Source organism: Amblyraja radiata, chromosome 27 (genome assembly GCF_010909765.2).
Source record: "Amblyraja radiata isolate CabotCenter1 chromosome 27, sAmbRad1.1.pri, whole genome shotgun sequence".
Taxonomy (NCBI): domain Eukaryota; kingdom Metazoa; phylum Chordata; class Chondrichthyes; order Rajiformes; family Rajidae; genus Amblyraja; species Amblyraja radiata.
In genome coordinates this window covers 9384439-9405544 of record NC_045982.1, presented here as the reverse complement: position 1 = coordinate 9405544, position 21106 = coordinate 9384439, and the positions used below count along the sequence as shown (strand labels likewise).

The window sequence follows — 21106 nt, the reverse complement described above, 5'->3', positions numbered from 1 at the left end:
TTCTCCCCATATCCCTCGATACCACTAGCCCCTAGAGCTCCATCTAACCCTCTTAAATCCATCCAGTGATTTGGCCTCCACTGCCCTCTGTGCCAGGGAATTCCTGCTAAACAAAATCCCCCTCACCTTTATATATCTTTCATTTATTTGTTCTATATAGCTGTCTATATCTCTCGTTTGTCTTTCCCCTGGCTCTTGGTTTGAAGAAGGGTCTCGACCCGAAACGTCACCTATTCCCTTTCTCCAGAGATGATGTCTGACCCGCTGAGCTACTCCAGCTTTTTGTGTCTATCCACTTATCACTTGCCTAGCTTTATCTTGCCTACACATATTTTCCAGCTTTCTCCCACCTACTACAATCAGACTGAAGAAACGTCCTGACCCAAAACATCACCCATCCACATCATGTCCTCCTTCTGCTCATTTGCATCCCTCTGGGGAACAGATGTGAAAATACAAAAAATCAGTCCGAAGGTGTCCTGAACTGTTACATCACCTATCCATGCTCTCCAGAGATGCTGCCTGACCTGCTGAGGTACTCCAGCACTTTGCATCTTTTTTTGCAAACCAGCATCTGCACTTCCTTATTTCTCCACATTATCAGTTAATGCATAAAACAGAAAACAAATAGTATCCATGGTGTGTGTTATAGGTCACACTATTCCTTGCCTGGGTTAATTAAGGTCCAATTCAGAATATCTGCTCCACTCCTTACATTAATGGATTGTATTATATCCCCAGAAGTAGCTTGATCCAAAAATCTTTCAAATCTAACAACTAGCCTTTTTGAAGAAGTGTGATTTTTATTTCTCTCTCTCTCTCTCGGGGCAAAACAAACAGTGCTTCTTTAAAGGTACTCAAAAATACTGGAGAAACTCAGCGGGTGCAGCAGCATCTATGGAGCGAAGGAAATAGGCAACGTTTCGGGCCGAAACCCTTCTTCAGACCTTTTGTGTACCTTCGATTTTCCAGCATCTGCAGTTCCTTCTTAAACAATAAGTGCTTCTTTAAAACTAGATGCATAGCAAAATTGTGTGTGAATGCCTGTGTTTGAGCCAGTGTGTTCCTGGGGCTTTGCATGTGTATATGCACGAATGAAGCCTAATGCCCTTTTGAACCAGAGTTAGCGTTTCTGGGCTTCAGTGTAAAAAGTTGGAAAACTTTCTTCTTCCACTGAGTCAATATTGAAACATGCTGCAAAGCCGGATTGTTGCAAAGGCAAAATTGGTCGATAACTAGAGCAGGGCCAAGGTCACCTGATGATTAAAGCTGCACATATACTGATGGAAGATGGGACTAGTTTTTGCTTCATGAAAGAGATGAATATGGAATTGACATTGTTCGGTAAAGGAAGAAAGCAAAAACAAGTGCAAACATTTTTTCTACCTTTTTCTTGAAAGATAACGGATTGGGCAGGGTAGGCTGGATCCAGGAGTAGTTGCCGGTTTTTAGTTTAGAGGTACAGAGCGGAAATAGGCCCTTCAGCCCACTGCGTCTGCACCAACCAGCAACCATCCCGCTCATTAATACTGTCCAACACACACTAAAGACAATTTTACACATTCTCCAAGCCAACCTACATACCTGAATGTCCTTAAAGTGTGGGAGGAAACCGAAGATGTCGGAGAAAACCCAAGTGGTCATGGGGAGACCGTTCAAACTCCATGTAGATAGCACCCATAGTCGGGATCAAACCCGGGTCGCTGGTGCTGCAAGCGCTGTAAGGCCGCAACTCTACCGCTGCGCCACCGTGCCGTCCATCATGGTGGAAAGGAGCGATTGAAGAATAAGTTAGAGATCTATACAAGTGTACTTGGAGGGAGAGTGTCCAGATTACAGCTGCAAGAGCCGACAGTGTGAAGGGCCTGTCCCATGTTCACGACCTAATTCATGACCTTTTTTACTCGTGGACAATTTTCGTCAGGCTAGAAATATGCCCCGACCAACTTGATGCCACGAGTACCTACGACTAGCATCACAACCTACCTACGACCTCGTGACGACCATGCTGCGAGTATGAGTCAAGGGCAAACTCGGCAGAGGTCGTGAATTAGGACGTGAGAGTGGAACAGGCCCTTAAAGGAAACAATTGTGGGTCCCATATCTGAGGAAAGATGTGCTGGCATTGGAGAGGGTCTAGAGGAGGATTACGAGAATTACGTGGGGGTTGATTGCGTTAACATATGAGGAATGTTTGAAAGCCCTGTGCCTGTACTCACTGGAGTGTAGAAGGATGGGGAGGGATCTCATTGAAACCAGATAATGAAAGGCTTAGATAGAGTGGACATGGATATGGAAAGGATGTTTCCAGTAATGGGAGAGTCTAGGCCTCAGAATAAAAGGACATACCTTCAAAATCAGTTTATTTTATTGTCACGGGTACAGTGAAACGCTTTTGTTGCCTGCTATCCAGTCAGCAGAAAGGCAATACGAGCCATACAGTGTACAGTGTATTACAGTAAATTTACAGTACAGTACAAGGTAACGTTTAGTGCAAGGTAAAGCCAGCAAAGTCCAATCAAGGAAAGTCCGAGGGTCACCAAAGTGGTAGATAGTAGTTCAGCACTGCTCTCTGGTCGTGGGTAGGATGATTCAGTTGCCTGATAACAGCTGGGAAGAAACTGTCCCTGAATCTGAATTGGAGATGAGGAAGAATTTATTTAGCCAGAGGGTGTTAAATCGGTGGAATTCATTGCCCCAGATGGCTGTGGAGGCCAAGACATTGGGCAGAGATTCACAGGTTCATGATTGGAAAGATTATGCGAAGAAGGCAGGAGAATGGAGTTGAGAGGGAAAAATAGATCCAGCACGATTGAACGGCTGAGTAGACTCACTGGGCAAAATGGCCTTGTTCTGCTCCAATGTCATTTGGTCTTATGATCTAAAACCATACCTCAATTGAGAAGTGAGAGCAAGAGAATTGGTTAAGTCATTGATTCATGGAGGCTTGTGAAGAGTAATCTTTTGGAGGGGAGGAGGGGGGGGGGGGGGCAGATAAACTGGCTCGTGTCACATCCTGAAGAAATATGGCTGATTGGAAGAAATTGGATCGCTGTAACTTATAAACAGTTTTAAAATAACTTTCTTCCTGTTTGCCATTTCCAGTTTCACTTCCCCAATTTCTTGAAGATGCATAGCGAACATACATTTCTCCTGGAGTGTAAAATGTGATGAGGTCTCGTTTCACTGTGTGATACCACCAGACATTTTTTTTCCCTCCATTCTGGCAAAGTCTACAGAAAATAAATTGGGCACTTCATAAGATCTAGGAACAGAATTAGGCCATTCAGCCCATCAAGTCTACTCTGCCATTTGATCATCGTTGATCTATCTTTCCCTCTCGACCCCATTCTCCTGCCTTCTCTCCACAACCCCTGGCACCCTTACTAATCGAGATTCTGCCAATTTCAATGATGCTTGTGGTGTCACTACAGCTTGTTCTACACTTGCATCAGCTCTAGCTAAATTATAGTTCACCCAAGTAACAGCTACCCCAATGCCTCCTATCAGTGACTATTGCTCAAGCATTTGACTATAATAATAATAATAAATTTTATTTAATGGGCGCCTTTCATACATCTCAAGGACACCTTACATAGTAATCGGAATAAAAACATATAATCGGAATAAAACAAGTAATTAAAGACATCACAGTGACACAAATTAAAAACAGAATTCAATCCAAAAACAGAAAATCAAAAACACAGTGTGAAAGGCAGTGACTAGGCAGAGAGTTGACAATCTACATGATTATGAGACACATTCATCTGTAAGTCTTTTCTCCTCCAAATCCCCTCCAATGTACATTCTGTCAGGCAGCATAATGGTTCAGGAGGTGTTGCTACTTCCCTTCAGCACCAATGACACAGATTCAATGTTGACCTCGTGTGCTGTATGGAGTTTGTACCTTCTCCTTATCATTGCATTGGTTTCTCCTGGATCCTATGGCTTCTTCCCGCATCCCAGAGGTCTGCTGGTTGGGAGATTGCTCAGTCACTGTTAATCACTCCTATTATAGATGTGGGGTTGGAGAATTGAGGCGAGTTGGAGGGAGTGGGTTCCAGGGAAATAAGTGGATGAACGAGATTGACAGAGATTTGGCATAAACTGAATAGAACAAAATGGTCTTCAGAATTGTGTAAAACCCTTCATTTGAAGGGGTACAACCCTTCAAAAATACCCCTTCAAATGAAGGGGTACAACAAATGTAATAAGATATGTGTGGTGTGTATTACTGTAACTTATTGTACTTCTAATAAATATATTTTTTTAAATAAATAAATAAAATTAAAAAAGAAGAAAGAATTGTGTAAAATATCCCTCAATCAGGTCCTTTTGGACCATGAGCAAGAATCCTCTTCCTTAAAAGATAAATATTGTTATTTGCAAACTGTGCTAAGTGAGATAGATAAACTCCAGAAAGTGTTGGTGCAGCTACTTGAGGCAAAACGATGGAGTTATTTGCATGTGAGGTAGCCTGCAAGATTGAGGACTGGCATTAAGCTCAATGCATGAACCAGCGAACTGAGAAGAGGCCAATTGGTATTTGTGCAACACAACGTTCTTCCCAAGTGACCTGTATGTTTTTAAGTTACAGGCTCACATACTATTTCAATGCTCACTACGTTATTTGTAAGTACTTGTGCCAGTGATGTGAAGTCTTTCTAATTTTAGTCAAATGTTTCAACAATGTGCTACTTTGCTTTTCAGAAATCAAAACCAAAAGAACATGAGCATATTAACCCACGGCCAGGCAAGGTAAGAAATACAAACTGCACGGGAACAAATGCCTTGGATTTCGTAAACTCGCTGAATCTAATCTCAAATTTAACATGCAGCTTGCCTTGCTTGCCTTCCCCAAGTAATTTTGAATCTCTTTCTTTGATGAAAATAAAGGATATTGCAGTAACGACACAAGGGTCAATTGACCTTGGAGACCTGCTCTTATCCCAGTTGTGCCATTTTCACCCCCATTCCCTCCATATAGTTTTGAAAACTGGACCCATCACTGCTTCCTGGTTTGGTTCATTCTTTCTTAAAAGCCCTGTCCATTCCAAGTTCATTCCAAGAGCTCTCCCGAGTTTTCCTTGATTCGAACTCGGAGATTTACGGTAATGGCCAGTCGTCGGTACTCTGGACTCTCGTGGACATTTTTCAACATGTTGAAAAATCTTCACGAGTCATCCCGTGCTTACCTGCCATTAGCGAGTCTTCCCGAGTACCTGCCTTTAGCGTTACGAGCCGGTAAGAGACGTCCCCGAGCTCCGACGTACCCGCTACGTTCATTCTCCGTGCTTACCACGAGTTTGATTTTTTTTAAACTCGGGAGAGCTCTTGGAATGAACTCGTACAGTGGGACAGGGCTTTAAGAGTTCAATCAATTCTTCAGCCTTGGCTTTTCCCCTTTGTATGCACTTTGTGTACAAAGTATGCAGCTAACCTTCACTTATCTGCTCACCGACCTTTCAAGACTTCCATCTTCATCTGTGAATTTTAATCATAGAGGAATAGGCAGGGTTAATGGACATGTCTCAACTTGAACTGCTGGGTGTCATAATTTAATGTCATAAAGTTGTCCTTCATCTGTACCCAAGAAAGCAAATTGCTGCCATTGTGAGATAGATGGAGAATTATTTGTTTAAGCTAATTGTTGGGTGGTGTCAAGGTCTTGGAGGGATTAATTACAGCTGCTGGAATGATAAGGGACCAGTTATGGGCACATGAGAGGTACTAGGGTCATTCTCAACAGAAAATGGGACAATGAAGGGTGTTGATAGAGTAAGTAGAGAACATTCATCACCAGAAATCAGTCACCAGGGAACAGAAATGTAAAAGAATGACATTGCAAGGCTGGTGAAAGGAAATTGAAAAGTTTGAATCAGTCGGACCCAGATGTTGGGTTTGAATAAGTCATAAGATCATAAGAGATAGGAATAGAATTAGGCCATTTGACCCATCAATAGCTGATCCATCTCTCCCTCCTAACCCAATTTTCCTCCCTTCTCTCCATAACCTCTGACATTCGTACTAATCAAGAATCTATCTATCTCTGCCTAAAATATATCAATTGGCTTTGGCTCCACAGCCTTCTGTGGCAAAGAATTCCACAGATTCACCACTGGGTCACACAGAATGGTGATAACAGATCTTTCATCAGCAGGACAAGCTGGCATACTGAACAAATCTCTCTTGGAAAATGTCTCTGAATGCAAAGTACACTGAGATTTTATTTCTTTAGATACAAATATAATAGTATGTGATTAAATAGTGTTTCTACTTGAACGTTTTGGATGAGGACAAAAGATTCTGTACAATTACATATTTACAATTGGAGCACATCTCAACTGATAAGTTGGGAATCCAAAGGTGTTCTTATCAGTTGAGTTGAAACATCTTGTTTGGGATTCCATGGAACCCAACATAGCTGCCTGTTACCACTGCATGGAGAAATGACTCTCTGTATATACAGCAGTATGTATTCCTGCAGCTACCTTTGTCCTTGATTGAAGACTGGTTCCCTTATACTCATTTCTTCTTTCGACTCAACGCCTGCAGGATGCCCCACATCAAAAATACTTAACGCACACCAGTGTTGAACCCTGAGACAGGAATCTATCCTTGGGAGGTCAAAGTCTAAGATGGTTCTCCTTGAATAATGCTGCAAAGGGCCCCAGCACTGTGTATCCCCTACTCAAGTCCTAATGGGGCTTTTTCACGGGGCGAGTTGACGCAAGATGTCACCAGAGTGAAGTGGTCGTGGTCCAGCACGAGTCTCGCACGATATAACGGGGAGTAGATAAAGAGTTCCCACGGTACTCGGCATTTCTGTTATTTGTGCGAGTGACTTGTCCGTCTCCCAAGCTTTCGCGTTAAATCTTGAATGAACATCGTGAACTACACGTGACACAAATGATGTAACTTTTTTTTTCACACACTATAAATATCCTCCCTTGGTTGAATTGGCTCATTTGGAGACATGTTTTACTGTGTGTGTGGGAGACACAGATGGACTGAGCACAGTACCTCGGTCTTACTGTGTGTGGGAGAGGGGGAGAAAGAGACGTACACTCACAGAGGCAGAGTCTCTCAGCCTGTGTAAGAGGGAGGGAGAGAGAGAGAGAGGCACACACAAGGTGGATGTGAAATCTCACCTGCCTGTTTCAGTGACAGACACCCGCCGCCAGTAAATGAAGACACCCCCATCTGTCTCCCCCTCCTCTCCCTCGACTCCCCCACCTTTCCCTCCCAACTCCAGTCCCGTCCCGACCCCCTGGGAAACTGAATAGAGCAACAATCAACTGCTGCCTGTGCGCTGATATGACAATAAAGGCTACTTTACTTTACTTTACTTCACTGAGTTAAAGAGTTCCCATGGTAGACTGTAAAACTGGGACCCTGGTTCTGGACTCCCCCAACATCGGGAACATTCTTCCTGCACTTAGCCTGTCCAATCCCGTAGATACTGATTAGACCGGTATCTTTTTATTTACTTTATTAATGATTTCAATTAAATATTGGGAACATCAGGCCGCAAACGTTATTTCTTGAGTGTTAGTGCTGGACTTTGACTCGACCTTCCTAGTTAGCCGGCGCCTGAGACTGAGCCAAGCAATGTCCAGACCTGACTTCAACACAAAGTGATGGAGGAACTCAAAGGGTCAGGCTCGTCCAACGCTCTGTGTTTTGCTCGTGATTCCTGCATCTGCAGTTCCTCGTGTCTACAGACCAGAGTTGCCACTTGACTCCGAGATGACCATCACAGAGCATACGGAAGATAGACACGAAATGCTGGAGTAACACAGCGGGACGGGCAGCATCTCTGGAGAGAAGGAATGTGTGACGTTTCGGTTCGAGACCCTTCTTCAGAGTCTCGTCCCGAAACGTCACCCATTCCTTTTATCCAGATGCTGCCCGTCCAGTATTTTATGTCTGTCTCCAGTATTACTGTGTCTATCATCGGCGCAAACCAACATCTACAGTTCTTTCCGACACATTAGAGGATACCGTCTCGCCATCACTCGGATTACCCGCTTCATTTCCATAACGTTGCCACCTCTCTTTACTTTGCTTACTGAAGCCTGATCCTTGTCACACCCAGTGCTCTATCGCCCAGCCTCTCATCTTTCAATCGGGTTCGGCCAGGAAGGAACTGCAGATGCTGGATTAAAACGAAGATAGACACAACATGTAGCTCAGCGGGACAGGCAGCATATCAGAAGGGTCTCGATATCTCTGGAGAAAAAGAATAGGTGGCGATTCGAATCGGAACCCTTCTTCAGACATCCTAATCGGAATTGAGTCTGAAGATGTGTCTCGTCCCGAAACATCAGCTATTTTTCTCCAGAGATGCTGCTTGACTCGCTGAGTTACTCCAGCGTTTTGTGTCTGTCTTCGGTTTAAACCAGCACGTGCAGTTCACTCCTTACACGGGTCTCTGGAGAACATTGATTGGTAGCGTTCCGGACCCTGCTTCGGAAAGGCATCGATCGCTAGTCGGCGAGGACTCCGAGCTGTATCTCTCAAAGAAGTACATGTGAAAAATTTCTCACGGACCATAAAAATGCGGGACCTTTCAGTAAAGTCCCTTTTAAAGATTATAGTTATTTTCTGGAATCTCATTAACATAACTCATGAATAAGTTGATGTCCATATGCGGATGCAAATCTTTATTTTTTAAATTCAATCCCACAGAAGACAATTTTTACTCACCTTCTGTCCCCTCTGTCCAGCTTCCGGGTTCACCGTTCGCAGGAGTTCCCACGGTAACCGCAAGAGTTATTACGGATATCGCACTGGCCACTACGTCCATATAATGTTGCAATGCTCAACCACAAGTGTACAAGTCACTCTTGGAGAAATTCAAACTTGCTTGAATTTTCTCCCGAGTCACCAAGTTACACAATTACCTGCCGTTAGCGCTACGGTGGTCCACGGTGGTCCACGAATGCCGTACTGTTATCGCACGAGGTTCCCACGATGTTAAACTCTGGATAACTCTTGCGTCAAGTCGCCCCGTGAAAAAGCCGCTTAAGGCTACTACAACACATAACCCTATGTGAGCCTTCATCTCCACTATCTGCTACGTATTAGGTATATATTACATTCTTATCTCCAGTGCTTATTGTTGGCAGTACGAGCTAGTGCAATACATGTTCACACATTCAGTAGCAGAACACTAAAGCTTTATAAGAAAACAAAACAGGCGATACAGTGGTGTCACGGTACACTTGCAGCCTTACAACGCCAGACACCTGCGTATGATCGTGACTACAGCTGCTGTCTGTATGGAGTTGTGCATTCTACCCACGTGAGATTTCTCCGTTTTCCTCCAATAATTCCAAAGAAATGCAAGTTGGTAGGTTGAATAGCTTCTGTAAATTGCCCCTAATGGGTAGGATAGAACAAGTGTGTGGGTGACCGCGTGTCGGTGCGGACTTGGCGAGCCGAAGGGCCTGTTTCCACTCTGTATCTCTAAACTTTTTAAAAAGGATCAATTATAGAGGTGAACGTTTGTAACCATCCAGGAAAATTTGGCAAAATGGGACAATGTTATCAAGAGACTGAGAAATGACCCTGAAGGAGTGTTAAAAGATTATGCAGGTCTTTTGATATTGAAGTGCAAAGGGAATTATTCTGCTGATTAGAGAGCCTAAAACCAGGGGCCATAAATTTACAAAAGCCTCACTGATAAATCTGATAAGAAATTCAGGAGCAATTATTTTTATTATGGGTTCTTTTGAACTAGTCTCTGGAGCAAAATATTACTGTCAAATATACACTCACCAACCTGAAATGACAAGTCATAGAGTCATAGTCCATTCAACACTAATACAGATAACATACTGATAAAACAGTGAAATTGTTGTATTTGAAGTATTACGTGCCGTTTTGGTTGCCCAGTTAGAGGAAAGGTGTGGACAGGCCCTATCAGGGGTGGGGGGTGTAGATGAGATATGCATATGCCTTCAATATAGTTACCTCATCACTACTAACCACTCCCCATATCACAAGTATAATTACAACCTCCCCACCCACATATCACTCTCTAGTTTCCATGACAGACCACGTACAGTTAGTGCTCTCTGTAAAAACACAGTATGAATAAAATGAAGTAAAGTTACAGTGTGTCGATAACACCTCTTTACGGGGGGGGGGTGCAACGAGTGCCCTTTGGCATGGGCCTCATGCCTGTCTGCTTCAAAGGGATCTTGATTTGGGGGCCTCTAAAATTGAAATTGGCCTAGGCCTCAGTTTATCTATGAGAGGGCCTGGGTGTGGATGCTTTGGAGAGGGTACAGTGGAAGTTTATCAGAATGCTGCCTAGATTGGAGGGTTTCAGCTACAGGGAGAGGTTGGATAGACTTGGATTGTTTTCTCTGGAAGGTCGGAGGTTGAGGGGAGACTTGATCGAAGTATGTTAGACTATGAGAAACATAGGTTAGGTCCAACTCTAGAGGGCAATGCTATAAGGTGATAGGGTGAAAGTTTAATGGAGATGTGTGGGCCAGGTTTTTTTCACACAGAGAATGGTGGGGGCCTGGAAGGCTTTGCCAGGGGTGGTGGTGGAGGCAGATATGATAGTAGTGTATTTTAGATAGGCACATTGAAGTGCAGAGAATAGAGGTTATGGATCATTTGTGGGCAAATGAGATCAGTGTAAGTAGGAATCAAAGATGGACACAAAAAGCTGGAGTAACAACGGGACAGGCAGCATCTCTGGAGAGACGGAATGAGTGACATTTCGGGTCGAGACCCTTCTTCAGACTGAAGGTCAAGGGAAAGGGAGACTGTGATGTAGAGAGGTATAGAACAATGAAAGAAAGGTGGAATAAAGTAGCGATGGTAAAGGAAACCAGCCATTGTTAGCTGTTTGTTTGATGGGAATGAGAAGCTGGTGCGACTTGGGTGGGGGAGGGAGGGATGGAGGGAGAGGGAATGCAGGGAATTGCTAGGAATCATGTTTGGCACAAACATTGTGGGCTGAAGGGCCTGTTCCTGTGCAATACTGTTCTATGTTCTAATATATAGCTCAAAACTGCACGTATGGTTGAGGTGACCATAAGTTATAAAGTTATTGGTAACAGGAATTTATTTGGTCAACTACAAAGTTCTATTCCCTCCCCCCCCCCCCCCCCCCCCCCCCCCCCACAGTTTTGCAATTTATCTTCCCACAAGTGCCCATCTCATTCTCTTCAGAAGGCACAGATTCATTCTGTTTCTAGTCCTCCAAAACCCCAGCTGGTGGTGTTTCAGATCACAACCTCTCTGAGTTTTCTTTCAAAAAGCTTTCTTGCACAGAGGAAGTTGCAACATTAGGATATGTGACAGCTTGAGGTTAGGTGAGGGTGGAGGGAGGCGTATGGCGATGAACGATGGCCTGGACTGTTTGGGCCAAGTGGCTGTCTCTGTGAAAGTGACGACTGTTACATTCTGTTTGTAGTTTGTTACATTCTGTTACATTCTGTTACATTCTGTTTGTTGGTTGTTTGTTTGTTTGTCTTTTTGCACAAAGTCCGCGAGCATTGCCACTTTACATTTTACTGCACATCTCGTATGTGTATGTGACACATAAACTTGACTTGACTGCTCAATGCCTCTGATTGTATTCTGTCTCCCAAACGTAGATCGTCATTTACGACAAGCAAAACTTTACCGGTGTCAGGAGAGAAATCAGCTGTGACGTCGCTGATTGTTCGACTTGGCCGTTTCCAGCCGGCATCTCGATAAAGATTATTCGTGGATGGTAAGACTAACAGACACTTCGCAATTGGACACTTGAGAGGGAGAGATAGATCAGCCATGATTGAATGGCTGAGTAGACTTGATGGGCCGAGTGGCCTAATTGTGCTCCTATCACTTATGGAGAAATAGTCCTCCTGTCACACGGCCCCTGATGGTTATCTCACCGGAAGAAAAACCTGTCTGGAAAAACAAACTTAAAAAGAAGTTCATGGGATAGGAGAAGAATTAGGCCATTCGGCCCATCAAGTCTACTCCACCATTCAATCATGGCTGATCTATCTCTCCTTCCTAACCCCATTCTCCTGCCTTCTCCCCATAACCTCTGACACCTGTACTAATCAACAATCTATCTATGCCTCAAAAATATCCACTGATATCTGATCTTCCTCAGCTGGGTGTTATACGAGGAGCCGGACTATAAAGGCAAGAAGATCTTCCTTGCGGAGGAAGACATAGAATTGACGGACCCCTGGGCAGATCAAATGGAAGAGGAGATGGTGGAAAAAGAGACTGAAGAGCAGGAGTCCAAGCCACCACCGACCAAACCCATCGTCATCGGCTCCCTCAGGAGAGCGGTCAGGGTAAGAGAAGCTGGAGGGAGTATTTGCTTGGTGCATTTTTCAAGGCATTTCTCAGGATATGGCAGGGCCAACTTTAGTTGCCTTGCTAAGTTAGTGGTGAGTTGTCACCCTGAATACACACAGTCCAATTATGGATAGCCCGCTGGGCTAATTAACACTGCATTTAAAACCTCAAATACAGGGACCTACTGGAGTCACAAATGGTCACAGGCTCGGCATGTTCGGCGAAGGATCCCTTTAGAAAAAAAAACTTTATTCAGAATAAAAATAGAAACAAAACAAGAATTGTGCAAAAATTCTTCCGACATTCTCGAAGGCTGTACATGCATTCATTAGCGTCATATCATGGTGTTCACAGGGTCCCGCCCCGAAACATCACCTATCCATGTTCTCCAGAGATGTTGCCCAACTACAGCACTTTGTGCCTTTTTTTAGGTGTGGGTGACAGGTTTCCTTCCCCAATGAGCCATTATAGAACTGAGTTGTGTCTTATTGATAACCTGGGTTCACAGTGATGCTTGCTGATACTGCCTTTTTACACCAGGATTTCTTGCAACTGATTTCAGGCTCACAAGCTCTCCTGGTGGAGTTTGAATTAGTTGTTATTGTCCAGCAATGAAAATATCACTTTGTGGAGAGAGATCCGTAACATCATCAATCGGAATTATCTGAAACCCTGAAGTATCTTTCTGCATTTTACCAGAATTCAATTATCAATGTGACCTGCTCAATATATTTTAGTTTCATACTGTAAGAACTTACTGTTAAGTGATCATTCCCCAGTCCAAAGCAAACGCAAGCACGGCTTGCGACACAGGGAGCGGGTGCAGTGGTGGAGCTGCCGAGTTGCTGCCTCACAGCGCCAGAGACCCGAGTTCGATCCTGACCGCGGGTGCTGTCTGTACAGAGTTTGTACATTCTCCCTGTGTCCACGTGGGTTTTCTCCGGGTGCCAGTGTTCTGGGGTTATGGGGAGAAGGCAGGAGAATGGGGTTAGGAGGGAGAGATAGATCAGCCATGATTGAATGGGGTAGTAGACTTGATGGACCAAATTCTGCTCCCATCACGTGAACTTATGCTCTGGTTTCTTCCCACAATCCCAAAGATGTACAGGTCTGTTGGTTAAAAGGCTTTGGTAAAATTTATAAAATTGGACCTGATATATAGGATAGTGCTAGTGTACAGGGGTCGCTAGTTGGGGCAGACTCGGTGATGCTAATGGCCTGCTTCCCTGCTTTATCTCTAAAGTCTAAAGTAAAGATATAACTTTTTTCTGGGAAGAAGTTTAGATTTTAGAATGAAGGTGGATAGGTGAGGTTGGGACAAATCATCTATGATTTACTTGAACCTTCTCAAGGGTTGAACGGTGGTCTCCTGTCATACAAGCTCCCAATATTCCAAATCAGAACAAGCAAGGTCCGCAGGAAGATGATCTAAAGAAAATACTCGGCATTCACTGATGCTGGTGAATTAGAATAATTCCATGACAAATCTATAGTTTGGGTTGTTGTGTTTCAGGACTACTCAACACCACAAATATCGCTGTTCTCGGAGGATGACGGAGATGGGAAAAAGTTGACGTTTTATGGTGAATCTGAGGATATTCGAATATTTGGCTACCCACCAAAAATCACCTCCATCACCGTGAATTCTGGACTGTGAGTCCCCCCCCCCCCCCCCCCCCCATCCCTGTTATTGATCTTATTGATGGTTTTGTTGATCTAACATGGACCAAGTGCGGTGCAAACGACAATCCCATCACCACCAGCGCTCTTTATGTTTGGCACAGGTGCTATGGAATGGTGGCGGAACTATCTATCTTATATCTATTATGAGGTTGATGATGGTGTGATGAAAGGAAAGAATTTGCATTTGCATAGCCCCAGAGTCTGGCTCCAGGCCACCCCAGTGCTTCACAGCCGAACACACACTTTCATGAGGTGTTTGTGATGTGTGGAAAGCAGCAGTACATTAGCATTCAGAAACACACCTGCACATACACAGTAAGAGCTGTATCATTTATCTTAGTTGTATTGTTTGAGGAATATCCATCCTCCAGCATTCTGGGAACATCCAATAACATGGCTCTGCCCAAGTTAAGCCTGAAGAGTGCAAGCAGAATTGTACAAAATGTATGGCTCTGTGACTGCACCTGCAATATATAAATAAATGAATCATCTCTCTATCAAGTCTAAACTTACTGCCATCAGGAACAATATGTATTCACATTTCTTTCAATTTATGCCACCACATGAGTTCAAATAAGGGCATCCTATCAAAAATTTGTATTTGATATGTAAAACTGAGCAATAATTAAAATTTTTACTTGACATATTGGTTTAATTAACGCACTAACTTCATTAGAAGGGATGCAGACAACATTTATAGCATTGTGCTCCATGATAGTACTGAGCAAAATAGTCAGGACTGTCTAAATAGTCAAACGGGATAAAGGCTGCTCTCCTCATGTGAACCCCAGAGAAAGGGTCATCGTAGACCTCGGGTCTGCTCCCCTACATGGTCCAGGATTCCATACTCATCTGGTGAAGACGGGGTCAAGCCGTGCTGTGATGCCCTTACTCCTGAATATCCTAACAACTCACACTGTCCAGGTTCCTTTGAAGGCTTCAACTGCCTCTGAGTTATCTGTACAAGTGCTGGATATACTCCAATGATTCACCTACTTATGCACGTGTACAGATAAGGTGGGACGAAGAAAAGGTTTGGGGGTGAAGGCAACATTAATTTGCGATTAGAAAGCACCTGAACGTACAAATCCCCCCAAGGGGTTTCAGAGAAACATTATCGAACAACTAACCGCACAGAAAGATATTAGCACAAGTGGGTTGATTTTTTCTAGAGCGTCAGAGGCTGAGGGGAGATCTGATAGAAGTGTATACAATTATAAGGCCTAGATAGAGTGGGCAGTCAGAACCCTTTTCCCAGGGTGGAAATATCAAAGTCTAGAGGCCATAGCTTTAAGGTGAAAGAGGGAAAATTTAAAGGAGATACGCGAGGCAAGTTTTTTTACATAGAGAATGGCAGGTGCCTAGAATCCAATGCCAGGGGTGGTGGTGGAGGCAAATACAGTGGAGACATTTGAGGCTTTTAGATAGGCACAAGGATGTACAGGACATGGAGGGATATGAATCGTGTGCAGGCAGAGGACATTAGTTTAACTTGTCGTCGTCTTCAGCACGGACATTGTGGGCTGAAGGGCCTGTTCCTGTGCTGTTCTATATTCTGTGTTCTAAGGCAGTGGTTCCCAACCTTTTTTAGCTCGTGGCCCCCTTGGGATCTTTTACTTTTTCTGTGCCCCCCCCCCCCCCCTGACATTATTAGCGGAAAAAAAATACTACAATATTATAATACCTTCCATAAAAATATCAGTGTCTATTAATTGCACATATATTCTCTTTTATTCTATTTCACGAACATCAAAAATATTTCAACTACATAGATTTAAATTTATTAGAACTGAAAATTAGGAGGCAGCAGGGTGGTAGCTCTGTGGCCCCCTTCATTGAACCTGTGGCCCCCTAAATCCAAAAAAAATTCTGTGGCCCCCCTGAAATTTGCCACATGGCCCCAGGTTGGGAATCACTGTTCTAAGGGACCAAAGAGTGGAGTGATGAGTTTCAGTGAATCCCAGTTCCAAAGAACTGGAATTGAAGGAGTTTACACATGTCTGAGGTTTACAGGGAAGAACAAAGGGAAGAGATAAGACTTTTGCCTTCCATCACAGTGAGGAGGTGTTGGAGATTCACTGTGATGGATGTTTGTGTGAATTGTGTGTTTTGTTGTTTTGCTGTTGTGACTGCAGGGAACCAAATTTCGTTCAAACTTTTGTTTGTTTGAATGACAATAAAAATGCATTCTATAAGGGTGCTGGTTACAAAGCAGAAAGAGGAAAGGATCACAAAAGGATTTGGAACACAAAAATTATTTTAAAATCTGTATAAAAGATTTGAACTAACGCATCTTTATCTCTGCAGGTGGTTGGTTTACTCCGAGCCTTTCTTTGAAGGGAAGCAGCATGCCTTGGAAGTGGGTGGTTACCGCACACTACAGGAATGGGGAGCAGAGAAAGCACAAGTGGGGTCGCTGATATCCCTACAAATGGTACACAAACCCATGTAGCGTAAAAGTAGAACTAACAGGAAGTAAGAGGGGTATCATTCCTGGCTAACTTTCCTGCTTGCCAATGGAGAAAACGTCAGTGGAAAGGGAGCAGAGCAGTTGGGTAGCGTTTGAGTTTAGTTTATTGTCACGTGTACCAAACTACAATGAAAAGCTTTTGTTGCGTGCTAAGCAGTCAGCGAAAAGACGATACATGATTACAATCGAACCATTCTCAGTGGGCTGATACACGTTTGATGCAAGATAAAGCCAGTAAAGTCCGATCAAAGATAGTCTGAGGGTCTGCAATGAGGTTGATAGTAGTTCAAGACTGCTCTCTAGTTGTTGATAGGATGCTTCAGTTGCCTGATAACAACTGTAAAGAGTGATCACCCTTCCCTGTTGGTCTGGGATAGACACAACCTATGAATGTCCAGTCTAATGGGGCTTTCGCACTGTGTGAGCTAATTCAAGAGTTCTCCCGAATTTCCCCTGATTCGAACTCGGAGAATTACGGTAATAGCCGCTCGTAGGTACTCAGGGCTCTCGTGGACATTTTTCAACATGTTGAAAAATCTTCACGAGCTTACCGCGTTTCCCGAGTACCTGCCGTTAGCGTTACGAGCCGCTAAGAGACTTCCCGAGCTCCGACGTACCTGCTACGTACATTCTACGTGCTTACCACGAGTTTGATTTTTTAAAAAAAACTCTGGAAAGCTCTTGAATTAGCTCGTACAGTGGGAATGGCCCTTAAGTCCTGGACTGAAAGACCTGAGGAGAGCATTGGTCCCAGACCCCCTCTTGTGCCAGGATCTTGGGTCAGTGGTGAATTGGTTGCATTTGCACTTGATCTCTGCAGAAATTCCACACTGGCCTAGTGCCGATCTCTCCACGCCAAGTTACTTGCCAAAGCTCTATCCATCGCCCTTGGCATCAACAGCGCTTATCATGACACAAGACCACCCAGCATCAGTCAGTCAACCATCCTTGGTTGACCACAACTTTGATACAGTCTTGGAGTCTGTTCTCGCTCTCTTCCAAGAGCTTTCCAGTTCGTTTCATTTCCCTTCCCCCCCATGCTCTTGCTACGATCATCATACTTCACAACCTTAAGTGTCCCCCATTACATTCCACTATCCTTCCACTCTCCACTCCACTACTCCCGTCCCCAGCCATCAGTTAAAGTCCGACCCTGGTCCTAATCCACCTCAGGCCCTGGGTTAGTGGACGTCCTTGGTTCTGAACACTGCGTGCTGGTTGCTGATGCTCAAGCTGTCTGTGTTTGCAGATTGTGTGGTCAAATACTAAACGTCTTATTCCTGATGTCTTTACAGGGTGGACCCAGAGTGGAGAATCCGTTTGAAACAAAGGTATGAAATCATTAAAATGGAATGGATCACTTGTGTTACTGCAGATTGATGATGTGAAGTCATGTCAAGAAAAGGGGAGAAGAATCTGTATTGTTCCACGTGAATTTAAAAAAGATATATTGCGGGAAACAATATCTTCCCTCTTTCTCTGCTCTCTCTTCTGTGTTCCTTCAGTTCTGTCCCCCGCTCCTCATTTATCCTCCTCCATGAAGCCAGTATTTATCGTCCACTACAATGATACATTATTTATCACATGTACAGTGAAATTCATTTTTGTATGCAGTTCTGTACAAGTATCACTATACATAAGCACTTAGATGCATCTTAGAGAAGCATCTCAGAGGCAGTACAAGTGTATAACAGTAGTACATTGGGACTGGCCATTTTCAAGACCCAGTTGTTATCGATTGTTACTTGCCCCGATGAAGGGGAACCACAGCAGGAGATGTTTTGTACAAGTGAAAGTTAAGTGGTTCTGAAATCACTTGAAGGTCTTGAGTGTAACAGGCCATCTTTCTAAAAAGGACACTAGTGAACTGGCTGTGTCCATATCACAGGCTGATATTTTTGTGGTCACCTTTGCTGCTGCCATTTTTTTTATTTTTGGATTTTATAAGTTTAATTCAGAATACCAAACTTCTGGTGTGCAGTCACAGAGTGCGGTCGATAATGGGCTACAATAGTATAGCAGTTACGTTGCCAAGTCTAGTAACTCAGATACTTGAACTCGAGATTTGAGTTTGAACCCAAAAAGAGCAAATAAGATGTTTAAATTCAGCTAATAAAATTAACACAGAATAAAAGTTTACACGTTAATTATGTCCAGGAAACTAGACATAAATAAACTTCTGCAGAAGGATATTTGGTTTTGTTCCTTCATCTGGGATTGATGGGTTATCGTACTAAGAGCTGGCATTACGCTTAATGGGTTGTCGGGTCTTCTCAGTACCTGTAACAACTCTCTACAAATGACCCTCGATCCACAGCTCCACATTGACAAGTGAAACTTTAGCCACAGAGGAAGGGCAGTGAAGGAAGACCAATAAATGCAGGCCATTTGAGCCACACATACATCTTGAGAGAGAAATGAACGAATCACTTTTGCGTAATGATTTTTAGTAATGATTTGCAGTAATGATTCACCCACATTGATGTGAAATTGGAGCTATGTTTGTACAAAATGGGGAGAAGGTTGGAGAATGGGGTTAGGAGGGAGGGGTAGAACTGCCATAATTGAATGGCGGAGTAGACTTGATGGGCCAAATGGCCTCATTCTACTCCTATCACTTATGACCTTCCCATTAGGGGCAGCACGGTGGTGCAGCGGTAGAGTTGCTGCCATACAATGCCAGAGGCCCAGGTTCCATCCTGACTACGGGTGGTGTCTGCAGGGAATTTGTACGTTCTCCCCGTGAGTTGCATGGGTTTTCTCCGGGTATCTCCAGTTTCTTCCCACACTCCAAAGACATGCAGGTTTGTAGGCTAATTGGCTTGGTAAAATAATAAATTGTCCCTAGTGTGTGTAGGATAATGCTAGTGTGCAGGGGTCACTGGTCAGTGCAGACCTGATGGGCCGAAGAGCCTGTTTCCGCACTGTACCTCTAAATTAAACTAAGCCATTGAAACACCTGCATAATTATGGTATAAAAATGGTTTGGACACTTTTCCCAGTATTTTAGCTCTAAGTTTTTTTTAAAGATTGTAACACAATTTCTAAGCATCGATTGTGGAATTGGAATTGAGGCACAAGGAACTGCAGATGTTGAATTCTAGGGAAAAATGCAAAGTGCTGGAGTAACTCAATGGGTCAGGCAGATAGGTGATTTTTCGGGTCAGGATCCTTTTCAGATTGTCTGCAAATCCAGTCTGAAGAAGGATCCTGACCCGCAACATTGCCTGTCCATTCCCTCCGCAGATGCTGCCTGACCCATTGAGTTACTCCGCAGATATTGCCTGACCTGTTGAGTTACTCCAGCAATTTGTGGAATTGGAATGCTTGTTTCCTTGGATGATCCTGCCCTCAGAACTATCAAAGCACCACAATCAGAACGCCACCATATCTAGATTGCATATGCTAAAGTGGACGATTCAACTGTAATGCACACTCTTGCCTTCACTGTTGTTCTCTCCGCTATTTATTTGTTGCTCTTTTACCCTGGGTTCCTGACTATTAAAATGCCACTGTTTCTTCGTTCAGCTCATCATCTTTGAGCGAGCTTACTTCGGGGGGAAAAGCAGGGAAGTGCATGGAGATTCCACAGACTTCCTGTCCCGATACCCCAACAACGGTGCGCCCCTCTCGAATGCAGGATCGATAAAGGTGTATGGAGGAATGTAAGTACTTCATACTTTATACTTTATTGTCATTGTAGTGGTGCATGCAACGACATTCAGACACACTGCCTGGGCGGAGCTCAAATGTACAAGATAAAAAATAACAATAGAATAACAGCAAGAAAGTAAGGGAAAAAAAATGTTCATACACTCACATGCACAGACTGTGACACACACACACGGATTCACACATGCATGCACATTATGCCTACGTATGCACCCCTAACCAGAATGTAAGATGTTGCACTGAGAAGATCATTGTCAGAATATAACATATTGCACAGAATAGTATTATAAAAATAAATATTATAAATGAATATATCGGTATTGCACAAAGGTTGTGTTTGTACAATATAGATATTGACTATGAGGGGAGGGGGGGGATTTGTGTGTGTGGGGGGGGGGGGGGGGGGGGGGGTTGTGTGTGTGGGGGGGGGGGGGGGGGGGGGGGGGGTGTGTGTGTGGGGGGGGGGGGGGTGCTTACAGTGCAGAGTTCAGTGTGATGATAGCCTGAGGGTAGAAACTGTTTGTTGGGTTAGGGTTAGGGTTAGGGTTAGGGTTAGGTTTTTGTGGTGTGCGCTTTGATGGACCTGTAGCGCTTTCCTAAGGGCAGAAGGGCAAACAAGTGATGGGTGGGGTGAGATAAGTCCTTTAGGATGCAGTGTTTAAAAAAAATCTGCAGATGCTGGAAAAATCGAAGGTAGACTTAAATGCAGGAGAAACTCAGCAGGTGAGGCAGCATCTATGGAGAGAAGTAATAGGTGACGTTTTGGGTCAAGACTGAGGTCTGCAGAAGGGTCTCGACCCGAAACGTCTCATATTCCATCGCTCCATAGATGCTGCCTCACCCGCTGAGTTTCTCCAACATTTTGTCTACCTTTAAGGGCCTGTCCCACATGGGCGTCATTTGCGCGTCATTTACGCGACATCATTTACACGTCACGTGCTTTACGCGCGCATG

At 44.0% G+C, this 21106-nt stretch overlaps 1 protein-coding gene across 1 annotated transcript in view; it reads left to right on the top strand.

Annotated features, from left to right (window-relative positions):
* Positions 1 to 21106, top strand: part of crybg2 (crystallin beta-gamma domain containing 2) — a 92458-nt gene that overhangs the window by 46110 nt on the left and 25242 nt on the right. The window contains exons 6-12 of the mRNA XM_033044766.1: positions 4711 to 4758; positions 11625 to 11743; positions 12134 to 12323; positions 13841 to 13980; positions 16318 to 16444; positions 17776 to 17811; positions 20009 to 20145. Coding sequence (XP_032900657.1) covers positions 4711 to 4758; positions 11625 to 11743; positions 12134 to 12323; positions 13841 to 13980; positions 16318 to 16444; positions 17776 to 17811; positions 20009 to 20145 — 797 coding nt within the window. The remainder of the gene's footprint in view (positions 1 to 4710; positions 4759 to 11624; positions 11744 to 12133; positions 12324 to 13840; positions 13981 to 16317; positions 16445 to 17775; positions 17812 to 20008; positions 20146 to 21106) is intronic.